The 22,229-nt window shown below is 35.8% G+C and overlaps 1 protein-coding gene across 1 annotated transcript in view; it reads left to right on the top strand.

Annotated features, from left to right (window-relative positions):
• Nucleotides 1-8,270, top strand: part of LOC149789700 (uncharacterized) — a 61,413-nt gene extending 53,143 nt beyond the window's left edge. Inside the window, exons 3-5 of the mRNA XM_089973353.1 lie at nt 1,676-2,458; nt 4,573-4,661; nt 6,720-8,270. Coding sequence (XP_089829479.1) covers nt 1,676-2,458; nt 4,573-4,661; nt 6,720-6,737 — 890 coding nt within the window. The 3' untranslated portion in view covers nt 6,738-8,270. The remainder of the gene's footprint in view (nt 1-1,675; nt 2,459-4,572; nt 4,662-6,719) is intronic.
• The last annotated feature ends 13,959 nt before the right edge of the window (nt 8,271-22,229 follow it).

Here is a 22,229-nt window from a genome sequence, read left to right on the forward strand (position 1 = left end):
CGGTTTTTCTCTTATAATTAAAAAAAAAATGAAATTTGTAATTGCTACTGTTGTATATGTAAATTAGGAAGTTTTTCTATTTTTTTATGGTTTTGTTAAGATACGGAAGTTAAGTTGACTGTTTAATTCAGTGTGCGGTCATGTTTTTTGTTACAGTTGTACTCGTTAAAATCGAGAGCCATTATTATGTTTGCAAAACCAGTAGTCTATTCGTGTATGTCCTCGTCTTGACTCAAATCCCGTTTGTTTGGTTTTTTAAATGTATTCCCTCTAATTTTGGTGTATGCCCCTGTCTTGTGCACAGTTATTACGTGGTAGAGGCATGAATACCTTTACTCTATAGTCAAGGAATGACATATAAACTGAGTTACTTAATGTAAGAATGGACCCCATGTCTTAATTTTTGTCCACTTTTAGAGGATTATACGAGTAATACACACGCACGTATGAACGTACGTAACACTGTTAAAAATGAGGGATAATAGCTGCTTCCACACAGAACCTGTTAACACACTATTGTTGGTATCTTCCGTTTACTAAAATACTGTATAGAACTATAATAGTGTGATTACTGGGTCTGTGTGATGTTGCTGTAAATCTCTCTTGTAATAATAATACAATTATGACGCCATTACGACGAGTATAATGGTCAATTATTTAGTATTTAAATTATTTATGTATATAAGGTTTGTGTAGATGTGTGTCAAAATTAATATTATGTATTATTTTAATGTTTATATCACGTAAATGTACTATTTATTTTAGTGTTTTAATATAAATACACATATGCAAATTAAGTAAATATACGATGACAACCACCAAGACCAACATGCACAAACGGTTTGCCAGTTTCCCTACATGTTCATATAATATGTACTACTCCGTACAATGGAACAGCGCCATAGTTATCCCGATCTAAAATTGTATCGAAATGCTTCTGAATGTTCTGTTGCCAGAAACTCCGATCAAGGAAAATGCCACACACGATATATAACAGATGTACGAACTATCCAAATATTCCAATCATCCATTATTTTGGATACAGATGTTAAAAAAACAAAAGCAAACACTATCAGCAGCTATACATTGAAACCTGGCCTTGCTATCGATGGCAACCAAAACTCTTCATCCAGTATACTAAGAAATACCAAAAACTGAAAGACTTTGTGGAGTTTTGAATCAATATTACGAACAAAAAACCTACAAACGCTGCAATATACTACACTTCCTTTGTGAATATGCGTGTTTGCTTCTGTAGGTTTCTTACTCTATTCGTTTGTACTCGACCAAAACCAGAAGTTGTACATGCGAATCATTGACCATAGAAAGGCTTGTTGAAATTGCACAAAAATGTCGAACAAGAACAACACACCAAAATCCCAAAGGAAACACTACAAAACCAATGGGATCTACAACCAAAAGCAAAATATTAAAGCACCCTGGAGATGCTGAAGCTAGTCATAAACATTTTGACAGATAAATTTATAACAATATAATAATTACAATAATTTTAACAGGAATTAATTGTTAGTCATACATATCTTTAGTAAGTTATTATTAACGTATAAATACTTACAGACTGCAAATGTACAAGTCATATCATATTTTATTATAATTATTTATTAACTATTTTGAGCTGATGTGTATTAATGTTTACGTCATTTTATTTCCACAGTAGCCAAGATTCCCTGGTACATCTCTATTGTCGTCTGCCAAGACAAGATAGCTGTCCTAGAGAACAATGCGAGGAAAGTCCATATACATCGACTCCATGACGGAAAATTCCTGGCATCGTCAGACAAACTGGATTCAATACCACGTGACATGTGTCTGATGGACGCCATAACAATTTGTGTCCTTGATGAAGAGGGTCTGTTACAAATAATGTCCATTGATTCTGCAGACATGTCACGTGTTATCAAAACGACCAGGACTTTAAATATACATGGAGTATTTGACGGATATCATGGTGTTGTCAGATTCAAGGACAGTCTTGTTGTCACTGGTAAAAGACAGGAGAAGATGTACTGGTGTGTTGTTTCACTTCACGACGGACATGTTGACACAATTCACCAGATTTGTCAAGGGTACAGATGGAGTAGATTGACAACAAAAGACAACATTATGTATATCTTGTGTGATGCTGGTGTCAAATCCCCTGAGACTGGTGTGTATGGATTCGACATTTTCAATCCCAGTCAATGTAAATATACATACAAGGATCAAAGTCTACAAGTCCCGACTTCAATCGTTATAAATGACGACGGGAATATTTTCCTATCTAACTATGGAGTCAGTGATTCCTGTATTCATCAACTTACAGCTTCATGTCAACTTGTCGCCATTTTCAAACAGGGAATTCCAAAGCGTCTCGACGCCATATACTGGGACAATGGACGTCTGTATACAACATGCAGGAAGAGTAGCAATATTATTGTATTCCATCCTGTGTATCATGGTAATTCATATTTCTTACATTGTATTGTCAAAAATATATTTTAATAATGTCATAAATAAAATTACAATCTTCATTTATTGATAATTCTCAAAGATTTCATTGTAAATTTACAAATCTAAAATTTACAAATCTAAACGTTTACATGACGTCATTTTGATAAGAAGTTATATATAAATGAAATAGTATTTTGTAGTTATAAATTATATATATATATATCTATCTATATATCTATATATATATATATATATATATATATATATATATATATATATATATATATATATATATTTATGATATATTCACTTATATGTATTTCAAAATAATATACTTTTATAGACATAGTTTATCAACGACTGAAAAGGACGACGATATTTTGAACACAGTTTATCCACCAAGTGTCGCTTTCATTCACAGCGCGTACCATTCAAACCATTGTAATATGGATTACACTGACGGTCGTTGGATGAATTCACTTGTTCTGTAGACCGAATTTTTTGACACGGTTTTAAAATAATTTACACAAAAATATACATATATCATGTTTAACCATATCTCCATGTTAAATCATGTCTACAAGTATTTCCTGGCTTTAAAAAATTATTTCTGTTTATTTACATTTTTATATTTATAATTTGTTTTGTAATTATACATTTATATCACAAAATAACCGACAATAAAATGGAAAAGTGTACTTGTTTAGGCCTGTACTAAAAGAATAAAATTCTGAAAGTTACCAAAATAAAAGAAGTTATTTGTCTAAGACCGCGAACAATATCTCACTTGTGTGGTTAAATATTAGGCTATATTAGTGAGAAAAATCCTATGCAGCGCTATGATGTCAGTCAGATTATAATTGGAAATTAATCTATGAAAGGAGCAAGTTTTGTACATTTGTTTCTAGAACTACAACATTTTTTCTGCCATCCCCCTCCCCGTTTTTATTTATTTAAATGTTTAGGTTGGATATATAGGGAAATCATCCGTAATTTTAAAAAATGTTCATCTTGTTCCATTTTTGTATAAAATTGTTTGTTTCTGTGTGCATCGGATGTGGTGAAATAATTGTTCATACTATACAATTGTCACATAACTTAAGGAGATGTTAAGGTTCAAATTTCCAGGCATTTAATGCATTATTTGTTTCTGAGACAATTTAGTTTCATGATGCAGTATCCATGGATTGTTAACTTTCATAAAGAAAAACAATTTTTGTTAAGCTAGATGACAATATTTTGTGTCAACCCCCCAATGAAGAATTTTCATGTAATGTTGCAGTAATTGAAAACAAATGATGTTTGAAAATGTGGGGGATGCATTTATGTAAATAAAACAATATATTGTAAAGTCAAGTCTGATTTTCATAAAGATGATTTTTGTGAATTAATTTGGATTGCGCCCAGATTAAAATATTAAAATTGATGCACAAAATTAGAAATTTTTGTGAAGTTTTATCGCACGTCTGTTTTTAATACAATTTAGTTTGGTATAAAGAGATATATAGGGAAGTGATAACTTTTTTTAACTTAAATCAACCTGGGTACAAGTGTAATTGTTTTACACTTCCCCTTCCCCCTAAACCAAGGAACCATCATATAATTTTGCAGTGGTGTGGCAAAAAAAGACAAGTTACAAAGGAAGAAGACAAAAGAAAAGAATATCCGCCAGTCACTTTGTATAATGTTATTTACTGACAAAAGTTCGAAAATGTGAGGAATAGTTTATGACAATAAAACAAACTTAATTAAATTAACTATTGTGAAGCTAAGTCGGACTGATGTTTAGTTGGTTTTTATCACATATAGTTGGGGTTAATCTCAAATTATGTTGATCAAGATATTCAAGCTACTTCAAGACACCCCACCCCAGCCCAGTCCTCACAGTCATTCTGAGATGATTTCAGTACTTAGCAGGTTTAACAAGAAAGAACAGTCTTATCTGGAATTTCTCAAAATAATAGTGGCCATTAGAGCCTCATCACTCTTATGATAATTGATTTTTTCTAGGCATATTTAACTGTAATCTTTCGTTTGTACATAATTTAATAAATGCCTCATTCAAAAGTTCAATGTTTTCTGTATTGCTAATTAGCCGGGACCAATTTTGTTTTTCTGTAGGAAGTCATAGTGCGTCAGAAGTCCTAGTGAGCGATGAAAGAAAACATTATGTCAGTGAGGAGACTACCATACAGCTAGAACATGGAAATGTAAGTGCTTCATACATACATTTCATATAGTTTGCTACACTGTACTGGTAGCTCACTTTCAGTGTGACTCTATCACAATACAGAACTTCTGAAATGCGATCTTCTTTGATTATACAACTTTAATAGTAATCTAGCATTTTTACTTTTAAATCAGGGTCTATTATACAGTAGAACTAAAACGTTAGAGGGAGAGGTAATTTCCCTTAACATTTGAAAGTCAGTGAAACATTTGATAAAAATATCACAGGTTGTAAATGAAGACATAAAAAGTTGGAACTGGAAAATAATGACCTTGCTTGAATGTGTTTAAATTTATTAACTCAGTGATTTAATAGCTTGATCATGTAATCATGACATTATATTCCTAATTATGAAATTTTGCACCTATGGAATATGTTATGTTTTTATATTTGTAGTTGAGGGAATTAATAATTCCGATCAACTTTACTTGCTGGGAGTTTTACTAACCTTTGTGCTTTGCATGCAACTTCAGTAGTCTCCCTTCACAAACAATCGATTAGGGAGTGTCGCAATTTATTATCTTATTAGTTTGCTCAAGCAGCTGATGATCGATTATAACAGATAATCGGAACAACACTAGTTGATCTTAAATAAAAACATTGCCACTTGAATATGCAATGTTGCCACCACAAATGTCATCTTGACATTTAGAATGGATGATCATATCAGCATGGGATTTTCACTAAAACACTTACAATGTGAATTTAGTTGGAGATCAAAATGGCATCCAATAAACACATGTAGCCATTTTGGCAGCCACCATCTAGATCTTTTCGGTACTCCTTCTAAACTGAAAGATATATCAACTAGTCATAGTTACCTCTAATCTTTCCCACCACATCTTAGATTCTTTATAATATATGTTTGGGTATGGGTTAGAATGTATTGCCCATCGAAAACTTGGAATTCACATTAACCACATTGGGGTAGCTGCTTATTAATAAGCCTGACAAAATTAAATGGCCCTACATTCTTCCTTAGTGGTAAAAATCAATTTAAAGATTACTCATCTTCTCAAAAATTGCAAATAAAACTCGTGTTGAAAAAATTTGACCTAGTACTCTCTAGTTTTCATTGTTGGTCAGTTGAGGCTGACGGCCTATACAGCTATGAAACATAAAGTTGGATTGATATAATGTTTTGAAAAGAAGACTTATTATCATACTTAGTGCAACATGAAAACTAGGACAAGAAGACATCCATTATGGCCACCATGGCTGACATTTTAAATCTATTGCCACTGAAAGGTATTTCAACATCAATGTTTTTGAAAATCATTTTAATGTTTTTGCATGTCCCATATGAATGGATATTCAAAAAAAGCATGAGAATATTTTGGCAAAATTTGTGTCAATTATTTAAAGTGTAAAGCTGTTGAGTAGCATCAGTTAACAAACAATGTAATGTTATGGGGTTTTTCAAATTATATATTTATTTATTGGTCATATAAATTGAAGTGCTCTATCGTTTACTTGGTTTTGAGAAATAAATGAAGTATATTCATGTTGAGACTTCCTGAAGCGTGCTGCTGAGGTGCTGATTTTTGTTAGAAATGCTAATAAGACTGTAGTTATTACAAAACATCCTTTTTTAGCTATATGTTTCTATTTTAAATTGCTACAGGATTATTACCATTAGAATTACTAACAAGACTGTAGTTTTGCCCAAAAAAATCATTTTCTGTAGCTATATATTTTTATTTTAAATAGCTACAGAAGTATTACCAGTTCTCACATATAATGATTGTAACAGCTAAATGTCTTTTGAATTTTAAGAGCAGTGCAGGATTGGAAATGTTGTCATAGACAGACCTAGCTTATGTCAAAAGTCTTAACTATGAGTATGTATTCTACTCAAGTTTTGATCATCTCTGATTTGGAAATTACAACAAAAATACTATGAATAATCAAATTTTGAAAGCTATTGACCATGAATTTAGTGGTCATACAAGTCTAGAGATAGACATATTTGAGTCGTGTAGATGAGTACATACTGACATACTATACGGGTGTATATAACTTTATGATATTGTTACAGGGTGGCGTTGGACGTTAAACTTCCAGTGACCATTCAACGACTTGCTATGATTTCTATGGCTAATTAACTCCCACTTGAGTAACGGCCCAGTTCAACTTAGACCTTTTCTCCAAGAAGTCTCTGATGAAGTGGGGAACCCTTACAATAAGAATGGGTCAAGGGATGAAATGCAGACTCAAATTCGCGTTTCTCCTGGTTTATTAACATTCACAAACTTGTATGTAATTAAACTTTCAAGACTCATATATCAGTTGCGTTAATTCCAAGTAATAACTCATTGATTTTATATCACAGTGGTTGTGCGCAATTGTGTTAATAATCACTCACATGGAATGATATCTTGATATATGACATGAGTATATTCATTCAATCCATTGCAATTTGATCATTATCACAATGATTTTATAGTACACATCCATTTGCAAACATATGTTATTTTACCTGAAAGTCATAACTGAGTATTCATTGTTTATTAAAGCTTTTAAAATGTTGTAATGATTATAAATATCAGAAGTCATTGTAATATGTACTCAACCTAATTGCTTTAGAATTATAAACTTCATAAAAAGTGTTCGACAAAATTAAAGCCAGATGTGGCATGGTTGGGACAAATAGTTTGGAGAGAAATGCAGCGAAAAAAAATGTATATCCTTTTATAAAGACTGTGACTTGATTATTGCCTGCCAATATGATTCATTTGTTGATACGTAAACAATGCATTCCTTTGACTTTAAAAAAAATAAGTGCGTGCTTTACGTTGAAAATACGGTTTATATTAAGTGAATCACATAATGCTAACTGTATTGTTTGCATTAGATTCAGTTTTGAACCATTTCTGCACCAAAAATACAATCATGCTAATAATACACAATTTACAGCGTTCTTGCTTTTATTTTCTTATGCATCTTTTGGCTTCGAATCACCCTCTGTTTCATGCTAACCTGCTTTGTAACATAGTTGTATGGTAAGTGGTATCAGTTTAATGTTCCATGTAAGCCATTAGGCAGGAAACCTAGCACAGGACCTGGGGGTTATGGTTAGAGGAAGACATGATTGGTTTGGTTTATATGTTTTAATACCATTTTTCAGTAATGATAGCATATACATCCTGGCCAGTATATTTGGTGGAGGGATAACCTGGGAAGCTACCAGGTGAGATGTGCAAGTAATCTGTAAAGGCGAGAGTATTAGACCACTCATTCATCCATGGCTCCATAATAGGGATACAGTGTGGTACAATTTGCATGGTTTATCTAGTGAAAACAATCTAGACTATGAGAAACAGCTATCTTTTTTCACAGTCACTGTGCAGCCTTTGTTTCACATGTTCATGCACAGTAAAATGCGCATACCGATATCCAATAACTATCCACTAGCCCAGTCTCTGTGTTGCACTTTTACCACAGTTGCAGGTGACATATCTTCCCAAGAATAGAGGAACCAGAGTCCTACATACTGGGGTTCAAATACAACGTAATTGGTTTGATTGAGCAAGTATTTACAGTTACACTGTATTTGCAACTGTAATTGCAAATATCCAATATCTTGACGTCTTTCGGTAGCGTGTGTATAAATGACTATCGCCATTGTGGATGTATGTAGTTATATGTAATTGTAGTGCAATCAAGTGAATGCTGATTCTTAAAATTAATTAAATAACAAAACTCTGATTTTAGGTTCCTCAGTTTTATTGTAAAAATAATTTAATCAACCTCAACAATAACAGATGTAAATATGTATTTAAACAATATGTTTATGAATTAGAAATAATTTTAACTATCATCTTATTTGATTTTACTGGCACATTGGTGAATATCACAGTAAACAGATAAATAATATCTGAATTACAACAATTTAAGAAATAAAATGGATTTAAAGTGAAATTTTCAGATCAGTAAAACTTTTGTATAGGCAGATAATCTTTGTTATAAGAAAAGTAAAGCTCCATGTTTATAATTTAAGAGAAATCATTTACATGCGATAATTTTACTTATTACTTCACCTCACACTTATCTATAATAAACATAAATCAAACCATTTTTATTTAGTACAGGTTGAGACACTAGTAGATTTGATATGTGTACTTATAGTTTAGATGTATGACCTAAAATGGGGATGGAGCCCTAAGATAAATATTTGACCATCCTCCCAATTCCTCTAAGTTTCTGAATCATGTAAGGCATACATAATTCTATGAAATTCTGCGGAAAAGCACAGCTGAAAATCTTAACCACACAAAGAAATAGATTTAAAAGATAAGAATATTCAATGTAAAACAACATAATTTTAAAAGTAACCTAATACATATTTGTTAAACAAAAATTACTTGACAATTAACACAGTTTCTCTGTGGAGAAATATGAAAACACAGTGTTCTACAAAACTTAAAACAAAATAATAATAATAATAATAATAATAATAATAATAATAATACTGATAGTAATAATAATAATAATAATAATAATAATAATAATAATGATAATAAATAACTCCATTATTAACGCATGCAATATAGATAAATGAATATGATTGTATTTTGTTGTTATTATACATTTCCATCAAATGCTCAAATGATGAGGATTGTTTAACCATAAATAAGGAAAAGAACTTAGCCATTATTAATAAAAGTCCATTTTTAAGCGTTTGCTTGTCATCATGTATATTAAGTGGTCCTGTTTTTGTTACTGTAAAGTTGTCGTGAAAATGTGTGAAATAGTGCATATTCATACTTTCTTTACTAATGGAAAATATCGAAGTACCGGTACATTGACAATCTAAAGTAATACACTATTATCGAAAAAGAACACCGCAGTAAACCAGAATACTGATAACACTGCACACTTGTAATAAACTGTATATGTTCGTATCGTAGTGATCTCCACAGTGTCAGAATAATTATATTTAAATAAATATATAATTTTGGACAGGGTTGTGGTAGAAGTATTTACTGTTAAAACTTTTCCATTCTCTTGTATTATATTACTTAATTTTACTTATCTCTCTGATACTCTAAATACTTAAGCCATTGTTACTCTACATATACGTCTCATTGTTACTCAAAATACTTGTACCATTGTTACTCTACATATCCGTCTCATTGTTATTCAGAATACTTGTCTAATTGCTACTCTAAATATTCGCATAATTGTTACTATATATACCTGTCGAATTGTTACTCGAAACACTTGTCGCATTGTCACTATAAATACTTTTATCATTGTCATCCTAAATACTTGTCCCTTTCTTACTCTGAATGCTTGTAAAATGGCTGAATGTGTGATTCATACGTGAAGTTTGGTGTTCAAGAAGGATTTGGCTAAGTGACATGCCTACATATTTCTACTAGTATTTAACCGACAAAAACCGAATATATATAACCACGTGATTATCATCCTGTAGTAGAATGGTGGTATAATATAGCACTCTATTATCACACTGTTGTAGAAGAGTGTACAATATACTACTCTATTATCACACTGTAGTAGAAGAGTGTTCCATACACCACTCCATTACCACACTGTAGTAGGAAGGCGTACAATATACCACTCCATTACCACACTGCAGTAGTAAGGTGTACAATATACCACTCCATTATCACACTGTAGTAGTAAGGTGTACAATATACCACTCCATTACCACACTGTAGTAGTAAGGTGTACAATATACCACTCCATTATCACACTGTTATAGAAGAGTGTTCCATACACCACTCCATTACCACACTGTAGTAATAAGGCGTACAATATACCACTCCATTAGCACACTGTAGTAGTAAGGTGTACAATATACCACTCCATTATCACACTGTAGTAGTAAGGTGTACAATATACCACTCCATTATCACACTGTAGTAGTAAGGTGTACAATATACCACTCCATTACCACACTGTAGTAGTAAGGTGTACAATATACCACTCCATTATCACACTGTTATAGAAGAGTGTTCCATATACCAAGCCATAATCTTCCTGTAGTAGAATACAGTATAATATATCCCTTCATTTTTTTCTTCTAACACTTGTACCTATATATGACACAAACAGTTAGGACCAATTTACATATAAAACTGAAAATTCAAAACCTAAGTGCATTGTTGTAATTTTTAAATGAAATATACATGCATTAATTCAGAGTGACTTGCGGGAGGCTTTTATATAAAATATACATTAATTAGCTACAAGTGCCTTTTGGGATGTTTTTGTATCAAATATACATGAGTCACTCGAAGTGCATTGTGAGAAGTTTTGTATCAAATAAACATAAATTCATTCAAAGTGCATTGTGAGAGGTTTTGTATCAAATCTACATAAATTAACGTAAAGTAATTGTGGGAATTGTTTGCATCAAATATACATGAATTAACTCGAAATGCATTTTGGGAAGTTATTGTATCAAATATGCATGAATTAACTCGAAGTGTATTGTGGGAAATTTTAATATCAAATATACATGAATTAGCTACAAGTTTATTGTGGGAGGTTTTTTAAATCAAATATGCACGAATTAACTCGAAGTACATTGTGAGAAGTTTTTATATCAAATATCCATACATTAACTCAAAGTGCATGGTGAGATGCTTTTGTATCAAATATACATGAATTAACTGGAAGTGATATGTGGGAATTTTTCGTATCAAATATACATGAATTAACTCGAAGTGATATGTGGGAAATTTTCGTATCAAATATACATGGATTAACTCAAAGTCTTGAAGACAATAAATGTTATCCTGTCTGAGATTTTTTAAATTCAAGAAATTTCGTTTACAAAAAGAGAGAACAAGATTTTCCCAACTTTGTTTAACATTAGTCTGTAAGTATTATGCCCTGATTGAATACATATTAGATGCATACTATTAGATGTCCACCATTATTGCATTACATTTTGGCTGCAGTATTATTCTGTAACAAAGGATGGTTTTGTACCTTGCAATAAAGTAATCCCAGTCGGTTGTCAAATGTACGGTATGTAAAGCAAACTATCTCATGAATTTGGCATTCAAACAACGGACACGCTACTTTGTCCCTACGGTTGGCTTGGACTAGATGATATTACGATTCCTTCATTGTGTAGCTTCTATTATAAAGAGAGATGAGATAGGGGATATATAATTCCTTACATGGAAGACTTATCAATTAAGAATAGAGTGGATGATACACATATATTCAAAATGAATGATTTAATTTAGCGCTTCCGTCTAACATTAATAATAATAATAATAATAATAATAATAATAATAATAATAATAACTGTATTATTATTATTAATAGTATTATTATTTTTCAAACTTAAATAACACTTTATTGAATGATTTATTTTGATGAAGGACTATATATTTAATAGTAGGTGGAGAATCACCACACATGCAAATAATCCACTGGAGAGACAGAGAGATAGAAATATCAAACAATTATCTTTAAGTTAGTGGATGATACAAGTATGGATTTAATGAACTATTCTGAATCAAACACCCATTATTTCCATACAGTCACACCATGAAATATTATATTTCTTTTGACTGAAAATAAGGAATCTGTCAGCATTTTTATGCTACCCCAACCCTTTCTGGCGTCAAACTTGAAGTATATATATGCTCGAAAACCTAACGTAATCCTACTCTATGACATTCAAGCTTTCGCGACAAGAAAGAGGATTCGCGAAGACGTTATGTGATGTCGCTGAGAGTAGGTCTGAGTGTAGAAAATCTTTTGAACATGTGGAAAAGGGTTGTACAGCTCAGAAGAAAAGAAATGTTTAGGGTTGCGGCTAAGAAACGATAGGAAACACTGCAATTGATCGATCATAATGTAAGGAAGCATGGTATCAAGTAGTCCCTCAAAATAAATTATTTTTATGGCATATGTACTAAATCACATACTTATCGTGTTTGCAATACCAGGTTGAATTATCGGCTCTGTAATTTTTCAACCACCTTGTATAGATAGTTTGCTTTCGGTACTGAACTCTCTTCTCATGAAAGACTGTTTACAACATCCGTAAAACATTACAAGGTCTCTGCCTTACAAAGATAAATCGTAACAATGCATGTAATATGGTCGTATGGTGGTGGGTAGATAGTTATGTAGGTATACGTTTTTCTGTACATCTGTCTACCTGTGTTCCTTCGTTCATTATACCTATCTTCGCGAAATTATGGTATTATATAAAATGGATTTTGCATAAGTAAAAATGTAGACATTCTAAAGCAACAACAGTTGAATCACATGCCCTAAACAATATGGGCTTTCACCAACCTGATCAGTTAACTCTGTAACCTGTGCAAATTACGTACCACATATGGCAAGATGTACTGGTGGCTACTTTGCACATGTATTAGTCCATTTGGTCAACTTGTAAAGACGAACATGTTTTCCTAGAGACAACCACTGAAAAATCACAGCTTGTATAGAAGCTAATGTTCTTAAAGAACCAATCACTGACAATTCACAGCTTGTAAAGACAACAGTGTTCTCATATACGTATCCATAACTTATTTTTTAGTTATTCAAACCGATAGTAGAAGAAGCACGCACTTGAGTGCATTCGGGCTTAAATGAAAGATTGGATAAGTGATATAATATTGTATTATCTGAATCAAATCGAAGTGTATGTACGCTGATCTGCCATGGATACGAAGTGGTCCATGGTGTTTAAAATGTAGTAATTTGACTTTGTGCATTCAAGATGAAACGATCGCATCAATTCGTGAAGAAAGAAGAAAGTAAGAAGCAGAAACGTGATTTATTGTCGTACAACAGCTGACGTTTTGGCACAAATTCATGCCAGTAATTTTGAAGATTTCATGAGTGAACCAGAATCCAGACCCGGAGAGTCTTCACCTAACCAAAGTTCACCAGTAAACCCTGAAAATTACTATCACATTCGAGAGATAGAAAAGCGTTCCTCTAGAAAATTTAGAACCACGGCTTACACCTACACGGTGAAGTTTAAAGATTTCAAGTCCAACGTACCACTGGAGAAAGCAAAGGGCTTCATCACCTGGGTGTGGGATTCTTTGTTAACCAAACTGAAACACCAATGTCGAGCCAAAGAAGAAGATCGCTTGAGACTTTCCATTCATCACGAAAGCTCGTAATCCCCTGTTTGAATCGAGTTAGGCAACCCAGCAGAACTGACACCTTCCAAAGTCATGGACAAGATACAACACGTGCAACAATTTAACGAACAATTTCACATCACCTATGGAAAAGCGGCACCGTTCATGACTCACGTCGTTCTCCCCAAGGGGACCAGAGAACGCATACAAGTGTTATTGGTGGACGAACGTCGCATCATTATTCGTAGCTTCGTCCAAATTAACAACTCTAAAGACCAGATGTGTTTAGCCCGTGCCATCGTGGTGGGACGCACGTATGCCGACAAAAACGACACGGTAGAATGGAAAAGGGTCTGCGAGAACATTCGAAAATCGGACCGAACCAAACAACGAAGTGAAGCAGAACTCCTGTTACAACAAGATGGTCTGTCCAAAGACACCCGCTTTGGTTTTCCTGAAATGCAAAAATTGCAAGATGTCATAGTTCCACGCTACACCTTGAAAGTGCACCCTCCAGAAGTGCGCGGGTCTCTGTTGGTTAGAGGCAAATATTTTAAGGATGGAAAATACATTCACGTATATCATCACGATAAAGATTTCGATGCCATTACCATTATTACCGCTTTCTTGCTGTACAGTTATTACTGTGAGAAATGTGACTATGGCTATAGCAATCGAGAGCAACACAATTGTTGTGGTTCGAAAGGGTCAGGATGTTTGGCCTCTCAACCCTGTCTGGAGAAAGGACAATAACAAGTTCATTGCCCTGCTTGTCGGCGCCATTTTATCAGCCCCGACTGTTTCCAAAACATCTAAAGACACAAGGTTCACAGCAGAAATGTGCTTGTCAACTGCTGATATTGTGTCCTACGTGAGGACAAGGGATACTTGCCAATAATGCCAAGGCACACGTATGTTCAGGAAAGAAACGATGTCACAGTTGTCACCAAATCGTGGACTTGGAACATCAATGCTACGTTCAAAAATACCAACCCCAACATGAAGGTGATGACCACAAGACGAAAGGCAATTTTTCTTTTACGATTTCGAATGCATGCAAGAGACAAGCATTCACATTCCTAAGTTCTGCGTGGCTCACCGAGCGTGCGAAAAGTGTATCCAATAACCTATCTTTAGTCATTGTCTTTACGATTCCTGGAGGACGTGAAAAAATAATTCGGGACCGAACACGCTAGCCGATTTCGCCCGATGGATCTTAGATCCGTTTGATGATACGTGGAGCCAAGAGGACATCGAACGTTACGGAGAATGGCATCGCCATGCCAGTCATGGCTCACAATATCTCGGGATACGTACTTGTGCCGAAACGTGCAACCGAGCCCAGCTATGTCGGCACACCCAATAAGAACTCGCCTTGATGGGCACGTGGGTCAGCGTGGAATTGTTCAAAGCTCTGGATCTGTGATACCAACTGTTAGAAGTGTACGAAATTTACCACTTTCCCAAGACTTAAATACCACAAGGGTGACCAAAGTCAGAAAGGCATTTTTGCAGATTACGTGGATGGTTTTTTTTTTGAAACTGAAACAAGAAGGCAGTGGCTATCCTTCCTGGTGTTACACTCCCGAAGATGAAAGGATATTCCAATAGAAATACTGGGAACAAGAAGTAATCACTTTAGACCACATCTAGAAAAGCGATCGTTTGTCAAAATGATGTTAAATTATTTGTGGATTAAAATGGCACAATGACCGTGCTTATCCAAGACGGAGTATTTGACAGAACGTTCCCTCTACTTCCAGATGTTTCAAGACAAAACCAATTATATGAAACACGTGTACGTCGTTCGCGAGGATTGATCTTTGTCAATTACGAAGAAGATCTGGACTTCGTACAAGACGACTAATTTGGAAATGGCATCATTCCGGCTGTCCATGCTCGCTTAAAATTGTACGAGTTTTTATAACTGTGATGGGATCGCGTCCTGTACTTTGATACGGACAGTTGCATTTGCATCGATCGCCCGGTTCAACATTTCCCTGACATCGAAGGGGACCGTTTAGGAGCCTGAACAGACGAACACCCCGACGAGATGTTTTTAAGTTTCGCTAGTGGCGGTCCTAAAGGTTACGGCTACGAATACCGGGACAGACAAGGAGAAGTGCACACGGAGTGTAAAGTGAAAGGATTGACTCTCTAATATCGAGTGGCGAACTTTGGGGTATTGAAAGAAGCCTTGAAGTTTGGAGAGGATGGAAACTTTTTAAGTGACCACCTACCAACCGTCCAAGATTGTATGTTTACCCACTCATTAAATCGTCAGTGGACCCTTGGAAAAAGTATATCAAATTGTGTATCAGATGCGAGTGCCTCTTCCCATCCACTTCACTTAGCCACATGGACTTGTCGGTATAAACCACTTTTTGTAATAGGATAGCCACCAACAAGAATGATGACTTTGTCAGAGCAAGATTCGAGTGAGAAACCCAATGAGAACTCCAAGTTCAAACCTTACCATTTTTCGGTCTTTTTGCCTCATTAGTGTGATTGTGCCCGTCGATTGGAAACGTTTCAAAAATGGCCCACGGATAAGGAAGGATTACATACTTCGAATATGTTACCTAGAACAGGATCTTTTTATACTTGGTACCTGAGACTGGATTGGTATACGAAATACATTGTTTCAGTTGCGGACTGAAATTACGAATGGATCTATGTCTCTATACAGATTCGGCTATTCTGGAACATACTCAATTGTCTCCGCATTGTCCTTACCTTTCTATGATCTTTCCACCCATTACACTACGGTACAATTATGACAGTACCTTAGAGAAGGTAGTCCCGTTGTCCAGGAAGAAAAAAAACCCAATACTTTCAAAACTAGAAATAAAAAGGAACGATGTACAAGATTAAGACTTCATTGCGACTAATATATAAAGAGACAATGTGAAAGATCGAAAGTTCATTGTGACTACCAAGACCAAGCGAGAGAAACATAAAACTAGTTCAGACAGGCACACTTCAAGTTCAGTGATTCTCAATTGGAGTGCAATGCGGTGCATTGCATTGATAGCGATGCAGTAAAGCATGATGGGGACTTTCTTCTCACTACTACTACCACTATACCTATCATGGGAAGTAATGTTGTGCGTGTCAAACCTGATGAATGCGAAAGGGATGGCACTCGACATCGTAGACTCTTTACTGGTTTTCATTATGAATGTCAACCTTCACATCTACCACCCTATGGATGTCATCCAGCCCTGAGCAACCTACTGTTGATGTCACCCTACCCTCATCGAAAAGAACCTGTGAAAGACGAATATTCGTTACCTGTGCGTTTTCCCGTATACCGCAACTTGGAAAATCGTCTTCATTCGTTCAAAGGAAAATGACCCAAATATCTGGGAGGACCGACCCCCGAAGAATTAGCCAGAGCCGGGTTTTTCTACTTGGGCGAAGGGGATAATGTAAAGTGCTTCAGTTGTAGTGTGTCACTACACCAGTGGGAACAACAAGATTCAGCATACCTGTAACATGTTCGATCGTCTCCGAATTGTCACTACCTACCTTTAGTGTGACCGAGTCGTTCAAGTGACCTACCATGTCGTTTAGGAAACCAGATTATCTAGGACTCAAACGTTGGACACCACCTAGACTAATATTTAAACCCCATTTAAAAATTTTCATTCAATCATTACCAAACGAACTGCAAGAGAAGATATACAAGGAAGTTTGGCAGGGAATCGCCAGAGCGAAATCTCAATGGGTGAGTGTAGAACTTTTGTATCGAGAAATTCTGAAGACGAAAGTGCAAAAAGTCAACAAACGTGTTAGATTTCTCTGGATCAAGATTGCGTTCACCCTATTATTCTACTTTAGACCGTTTACGTTAGAAGATTCCAGTGGCGTACTTGATCGTTACCCTGAATGGCAGTGGCCATAAATTACTCGCTATGTTGATTACTTTTGCTCTAGGGGAAGATTGTAAATTCAATAATACTGACTAATATGATCATAGGTAGTTTGCAAGAGAACATTCGTGGCTTGTCTGTGGAATTGAGAGAACGGATTTACCGAGAACTGGTCAAAACGCGAGTGAAACTTAACTAACAATTGCATCCATTATGTCACCGGTGTTTGAACAACTGGTACCTGAATGCTATACAACGACTGATTCAGATGAAAGTGTTTCAGTGGTCAGACATTCATCAATTACACATTTGTTCTAAGTATTGGTTTGTTATTGATGATTTTATTTGCTACAAGGTAGAGTTACTGCAACGAATTCCAGAGGAAGAGTTCGAGAGTTACCAAAATCTTCTACAAAACCTCAAATTAGTCGAAGAGGAAACTTCTAAATGGTGTATTTTGATGTGCAGGTTAGTGGCTAAAGTATTTAGATTCGCTACAAGAGTAAACTCATCTCTGTGCAGACAGTATACTTATTGCCTCCGACAAAAAAGGTATAAAAAAGGCTACCATGCCACGGCTTTATCATAAGGGATTCAACATATTCCGCGGAAGGAAATCAATGACACTATTCAAACAGTAGAAGATTACCAACACTTATTAAGAAAACTGTGTCCATTCAATTGGGCTCGCCGTGAGGTATTTGTGTTAGTGACTTGTTTTCTGGAATTTTGTTTACCAGCAGAATTCTTATGGACTCTTTAAGAAAAGATCTTACCATCCAATACACCATGAAAGAGGTTCCTTTAAATGGTCACAAGAGACTCATTTTGCTCAAAGCTTTGCGTTTTCATCTATATACCTCTAAAACTCTACTTGAAAAAAAAGATTCGACAGCTTTTGGGTACCGAAGACATGTATGACAATGTATGCGTAGCTTGTGACTTACATCCTCATTGGACAGATGTACGTGACTTTGGGTTTTGAGGCTTGGAATCAAAGGGTAGCCCATTACGCTCGATTATTGTGATCCTCCATTCCAACGTCCAAGGAAAAAAGTCATCGCCCCTATTACATCTTGGTTACCAAAAACATGTTGTACATAGACTTGTTTCTATTCTACTTTGATTGATTTGATGTGCATTTTATCGTTGTACTTAACCCTTTGGCTTTTATATATTTTAGTCTTCCGTATCTATTTTTTAAAAATCAATAAACATGTCCTGAAAGAGTATAAAAACTATTGTCTTGTCTGTCTTCGTGTCACAAGTGACATTCCTTGCACTATGGCTACCTATGCTGTCTCTGCTCCCTCTTCCTTCACTTTCAAAGTCATCGACGAACACTTAGATCGTGCCAGTTGGGAGGCAGTTTTTCTTCGTCATCCGTTTAATATGCTCAATGCTAAACCTAGCGGTTCAGGCAAAATCGAATTTATCAAACATTTGATCGAACATAAACATCATTTGATCGATCGTCCACCTCAACGTATCGTGTGGTGTTACAAAGAGTTGCAATCGGCGTACAACCTCTTGCGAGAAATTCAAGGCGATTTCATCGTGTTTGTGGAAGGCATTCCTAACGAAGACGACTGAATTGTGTCTGACCTCCGTCAAACCCATTTGGTCATTTTCGACGACATGCTTGGAGAAGACGAAGAAGAAATTAAACTTTGGTTCACGCACAAAGTGCATCACCGTAATGCCGGTGTCATTGACCTTACTCAAAATTTGTTTCAACAAAGTAAGGCCCATCGCACCATCAGTCTCAATGCTCATTACGTGGTCTTGTTTAAAAGCCCTAGAGATAAATCGCAAGTGCAAGTCTTAGCCAAACAGGAACGCCTTGGTTAACTCATGTGCACGACGATGCCACTCAAACTCCACACGCCTATTTACTCGTCGATTTGAAGCCCACTACACCCGATTATTTGCGATTTCGTACCCATTTGTTTCACCCCTGGTGTCAAGACGAAGAGCCTGTCTTGTACATGTCTCCGTCCTCGACTTGACCAAACAATTCTATAAAAACCTCGGACACTTTTCGTCTGTCTCACAAAGCGTCGACATGACGTCCATTCAGTATCATCTTCCCGTCAAATTGATTCGTGCCTTTTCTGGCATCAGTCGCGACAATATTCCAAAAAAATGTGCTCGTGTCTTAGAGGCCAGTCTCAAAGAAGTCTTATGATGGTTTAATGTGACAGCACGTCAATTACTGCTATGCTTCATTCAGATTCCTCATCAAACCAAAAGCAGGTCATTTTGAAATCTGGAGGGAGCGGTACTCTAGGAGGTGTCATCATTCACTCCTTCTCAAATGGGATGTTAATGCTCCTAATGTTCTCCCCAAGAAAACAGCCACTCCCAAAAATGCCAAACAAAATCCAAAGAATAAATATGACAAATCTTTGTAGTGTATTGTGTCATAGGTGCGGCCATTCCCAATTTGAGATTGCAATATGTAGACAAAAATTATGTACCATTCTATTGAGCAATTGCATCGGTTACCTTCTTCCCAATTCTTCCCTGAAATACTCCTCGAACGGGAACAACGGGAATATTGCGTCCAGTGTCAGTCACCACTCCAATAACAATAACCCCATTTTGTGCGGAGACACGCTTATGACTTCCAGTAACCCTCGAACAGCCACAGAACTCTGGAATTATGAACCACCATAACTAATTTTACTTAACAATTACCCAGTGACAGTTCCATGGAGGTGATTCCCAATAACACTTTTTGTTGTTGCACGGCCAAATTCCATCAAGCCATCCAATTAGATCACGAAACCCATTAGAAAGTGGCTTTGGTGGAAATGATTCACCCTACACAAATCCAAAACATCACTGAAAAGCAAAACACGTTTGAGGTCGAAATCATAAACGAACAATTGCAACAAGTCATGAATGAAATCGGGTTTTCAGGTGACGTAAGACCAGCTGCAATCCACACTTCAGTATCTACACTGTGAAGATTCCGCCAGGCCATTATTTTAGCGGTCAACATTTGGTGGATGCCATTTCAGGTTCAAGTTAGCCTTTGGCAATTCCCTGAACAAAGTTAAAAAAGGTGTAACCATTGAGTACCATAAAGTAGCTCGTCGCCTCCTGATGAAATTTTAGGGTACACAAAAGTTGTCCATCAGTTTTAATCGTGACTTGTTTGACATTTTAAGTGGAGACACAAACACGACTCTGAATTTCAACCCGAAGATCCACAGTAATATGGAATTTTACAAGTTGCTTCGATTCCCTGTAGAACTGAATCAAGGAATGAATTTGATATTTGTCTACTCCGATGTGGTGGAGTTCAACGTGGTGGGACACACCTTGGTACCGTTACTGCGTGTCATTCCTTTCAAAGCGGATTCTGCCACGAACGCTGACGAGTTAACTGGAAACACCTAACACGTTCACCGCGAATTTGTACATCGTCGCTATTATTTATCAGCAAGTCTTATTTTGACACTGTCAACATTGATATAAAAGAAGATCAGGGACAACATATGTCATTCACCAAAGGGAACGTTACGGTGAAACTCCAGTTTCGAAAACGGTTTTCTAACAACTCGTAAGTCATGTATCTAGTGTACCGAGGCGTCGCTCGACAGCGAGGACACGGTTTAGGAGATATGTATAAATCAGCCTTTCGAAATGGTCCGAACAAAAACAACATTTAGTTTCCAGTTTTCCCAAACACTTGGCCGGAAAAATTACGGAATTGATCAAGAAAGATTGCTATGGATATCAAAACGATCGTCCCAGTCAAATTCAACACGATAAATGTCGGATGCTGGGTCGAGAAGAAAAATTGGACGAGTATCTGGACGAAGCTTGGAGTGACATCTCGGAAGAAGCCGTGCTGCATCAGTGGTATAAAGACTTGCGTAAACATTCTTGCCCTCCATTATCAACTTTAGAGATCTGTCGCATCGAAGCTCTCTTGGCTCAGATTGGAGAGACAAAACGAATAAACGGTTACTTCTCGGACAAATTCAAAGAGACAGTCAGGATCGAATTAATCACTTATCATTACATGTGAAGAAAGAAGAAACACAAAAAAGATATAACTGGGAACTTTATTACCTTTTGAACCACAGTTCGTACACTGCTTCTTGGAATCCAGTCGTGAGCGTTAAAGATAAACTACCGCATCGCAAACCTCAGGACCATCAAACTTATGTGATCAACACGGACGACATCCATCTCCCAGGAACCCACTGGGAAGCCGTCTACTTTCCTGAAGAAGAATATGTGGAGTATTTTGATTCGTATGGATTGCCCCCTCTGGAAGATGATCTCTTTGACGTTATGAGAAGAAATGCTCAGACAACACGATTCAATAATGTGAAATTACAAAGCATATATTCATTGGTGTGTGGACAATATTGTGTGTATTTTCTGCATCAACGCAGTCTGGGATATTCTTTAGAACATTTAGTGACTTATTTTGATCGTCATTATTCAAGAAACGATGAGAATGTGATCGATGGTTTTGTGACCATTATGGTTATCTGTTGTCTCTAGCTTGGAAACATAGCGAACGTCAATTGCCCAATGACTTCCAACAGTGGAAAT

The sequence above is a fragment of the Sinohyriopsis cumingii genome, chromosome 10, assembly GCF_028554795.1.
Source record: "Sinohyriopsis cumingii isolate HCF-2022 chromosome 10, ASM2855479v2, whole genome shotgun sequence".
Taxonomy (NCBI): Eukaryota; Metazoa; Mollusca; class Bivalvia; order Unionida; family Unionidae; genus Sinohyriopsis; species Sinohyriopsis cumingii.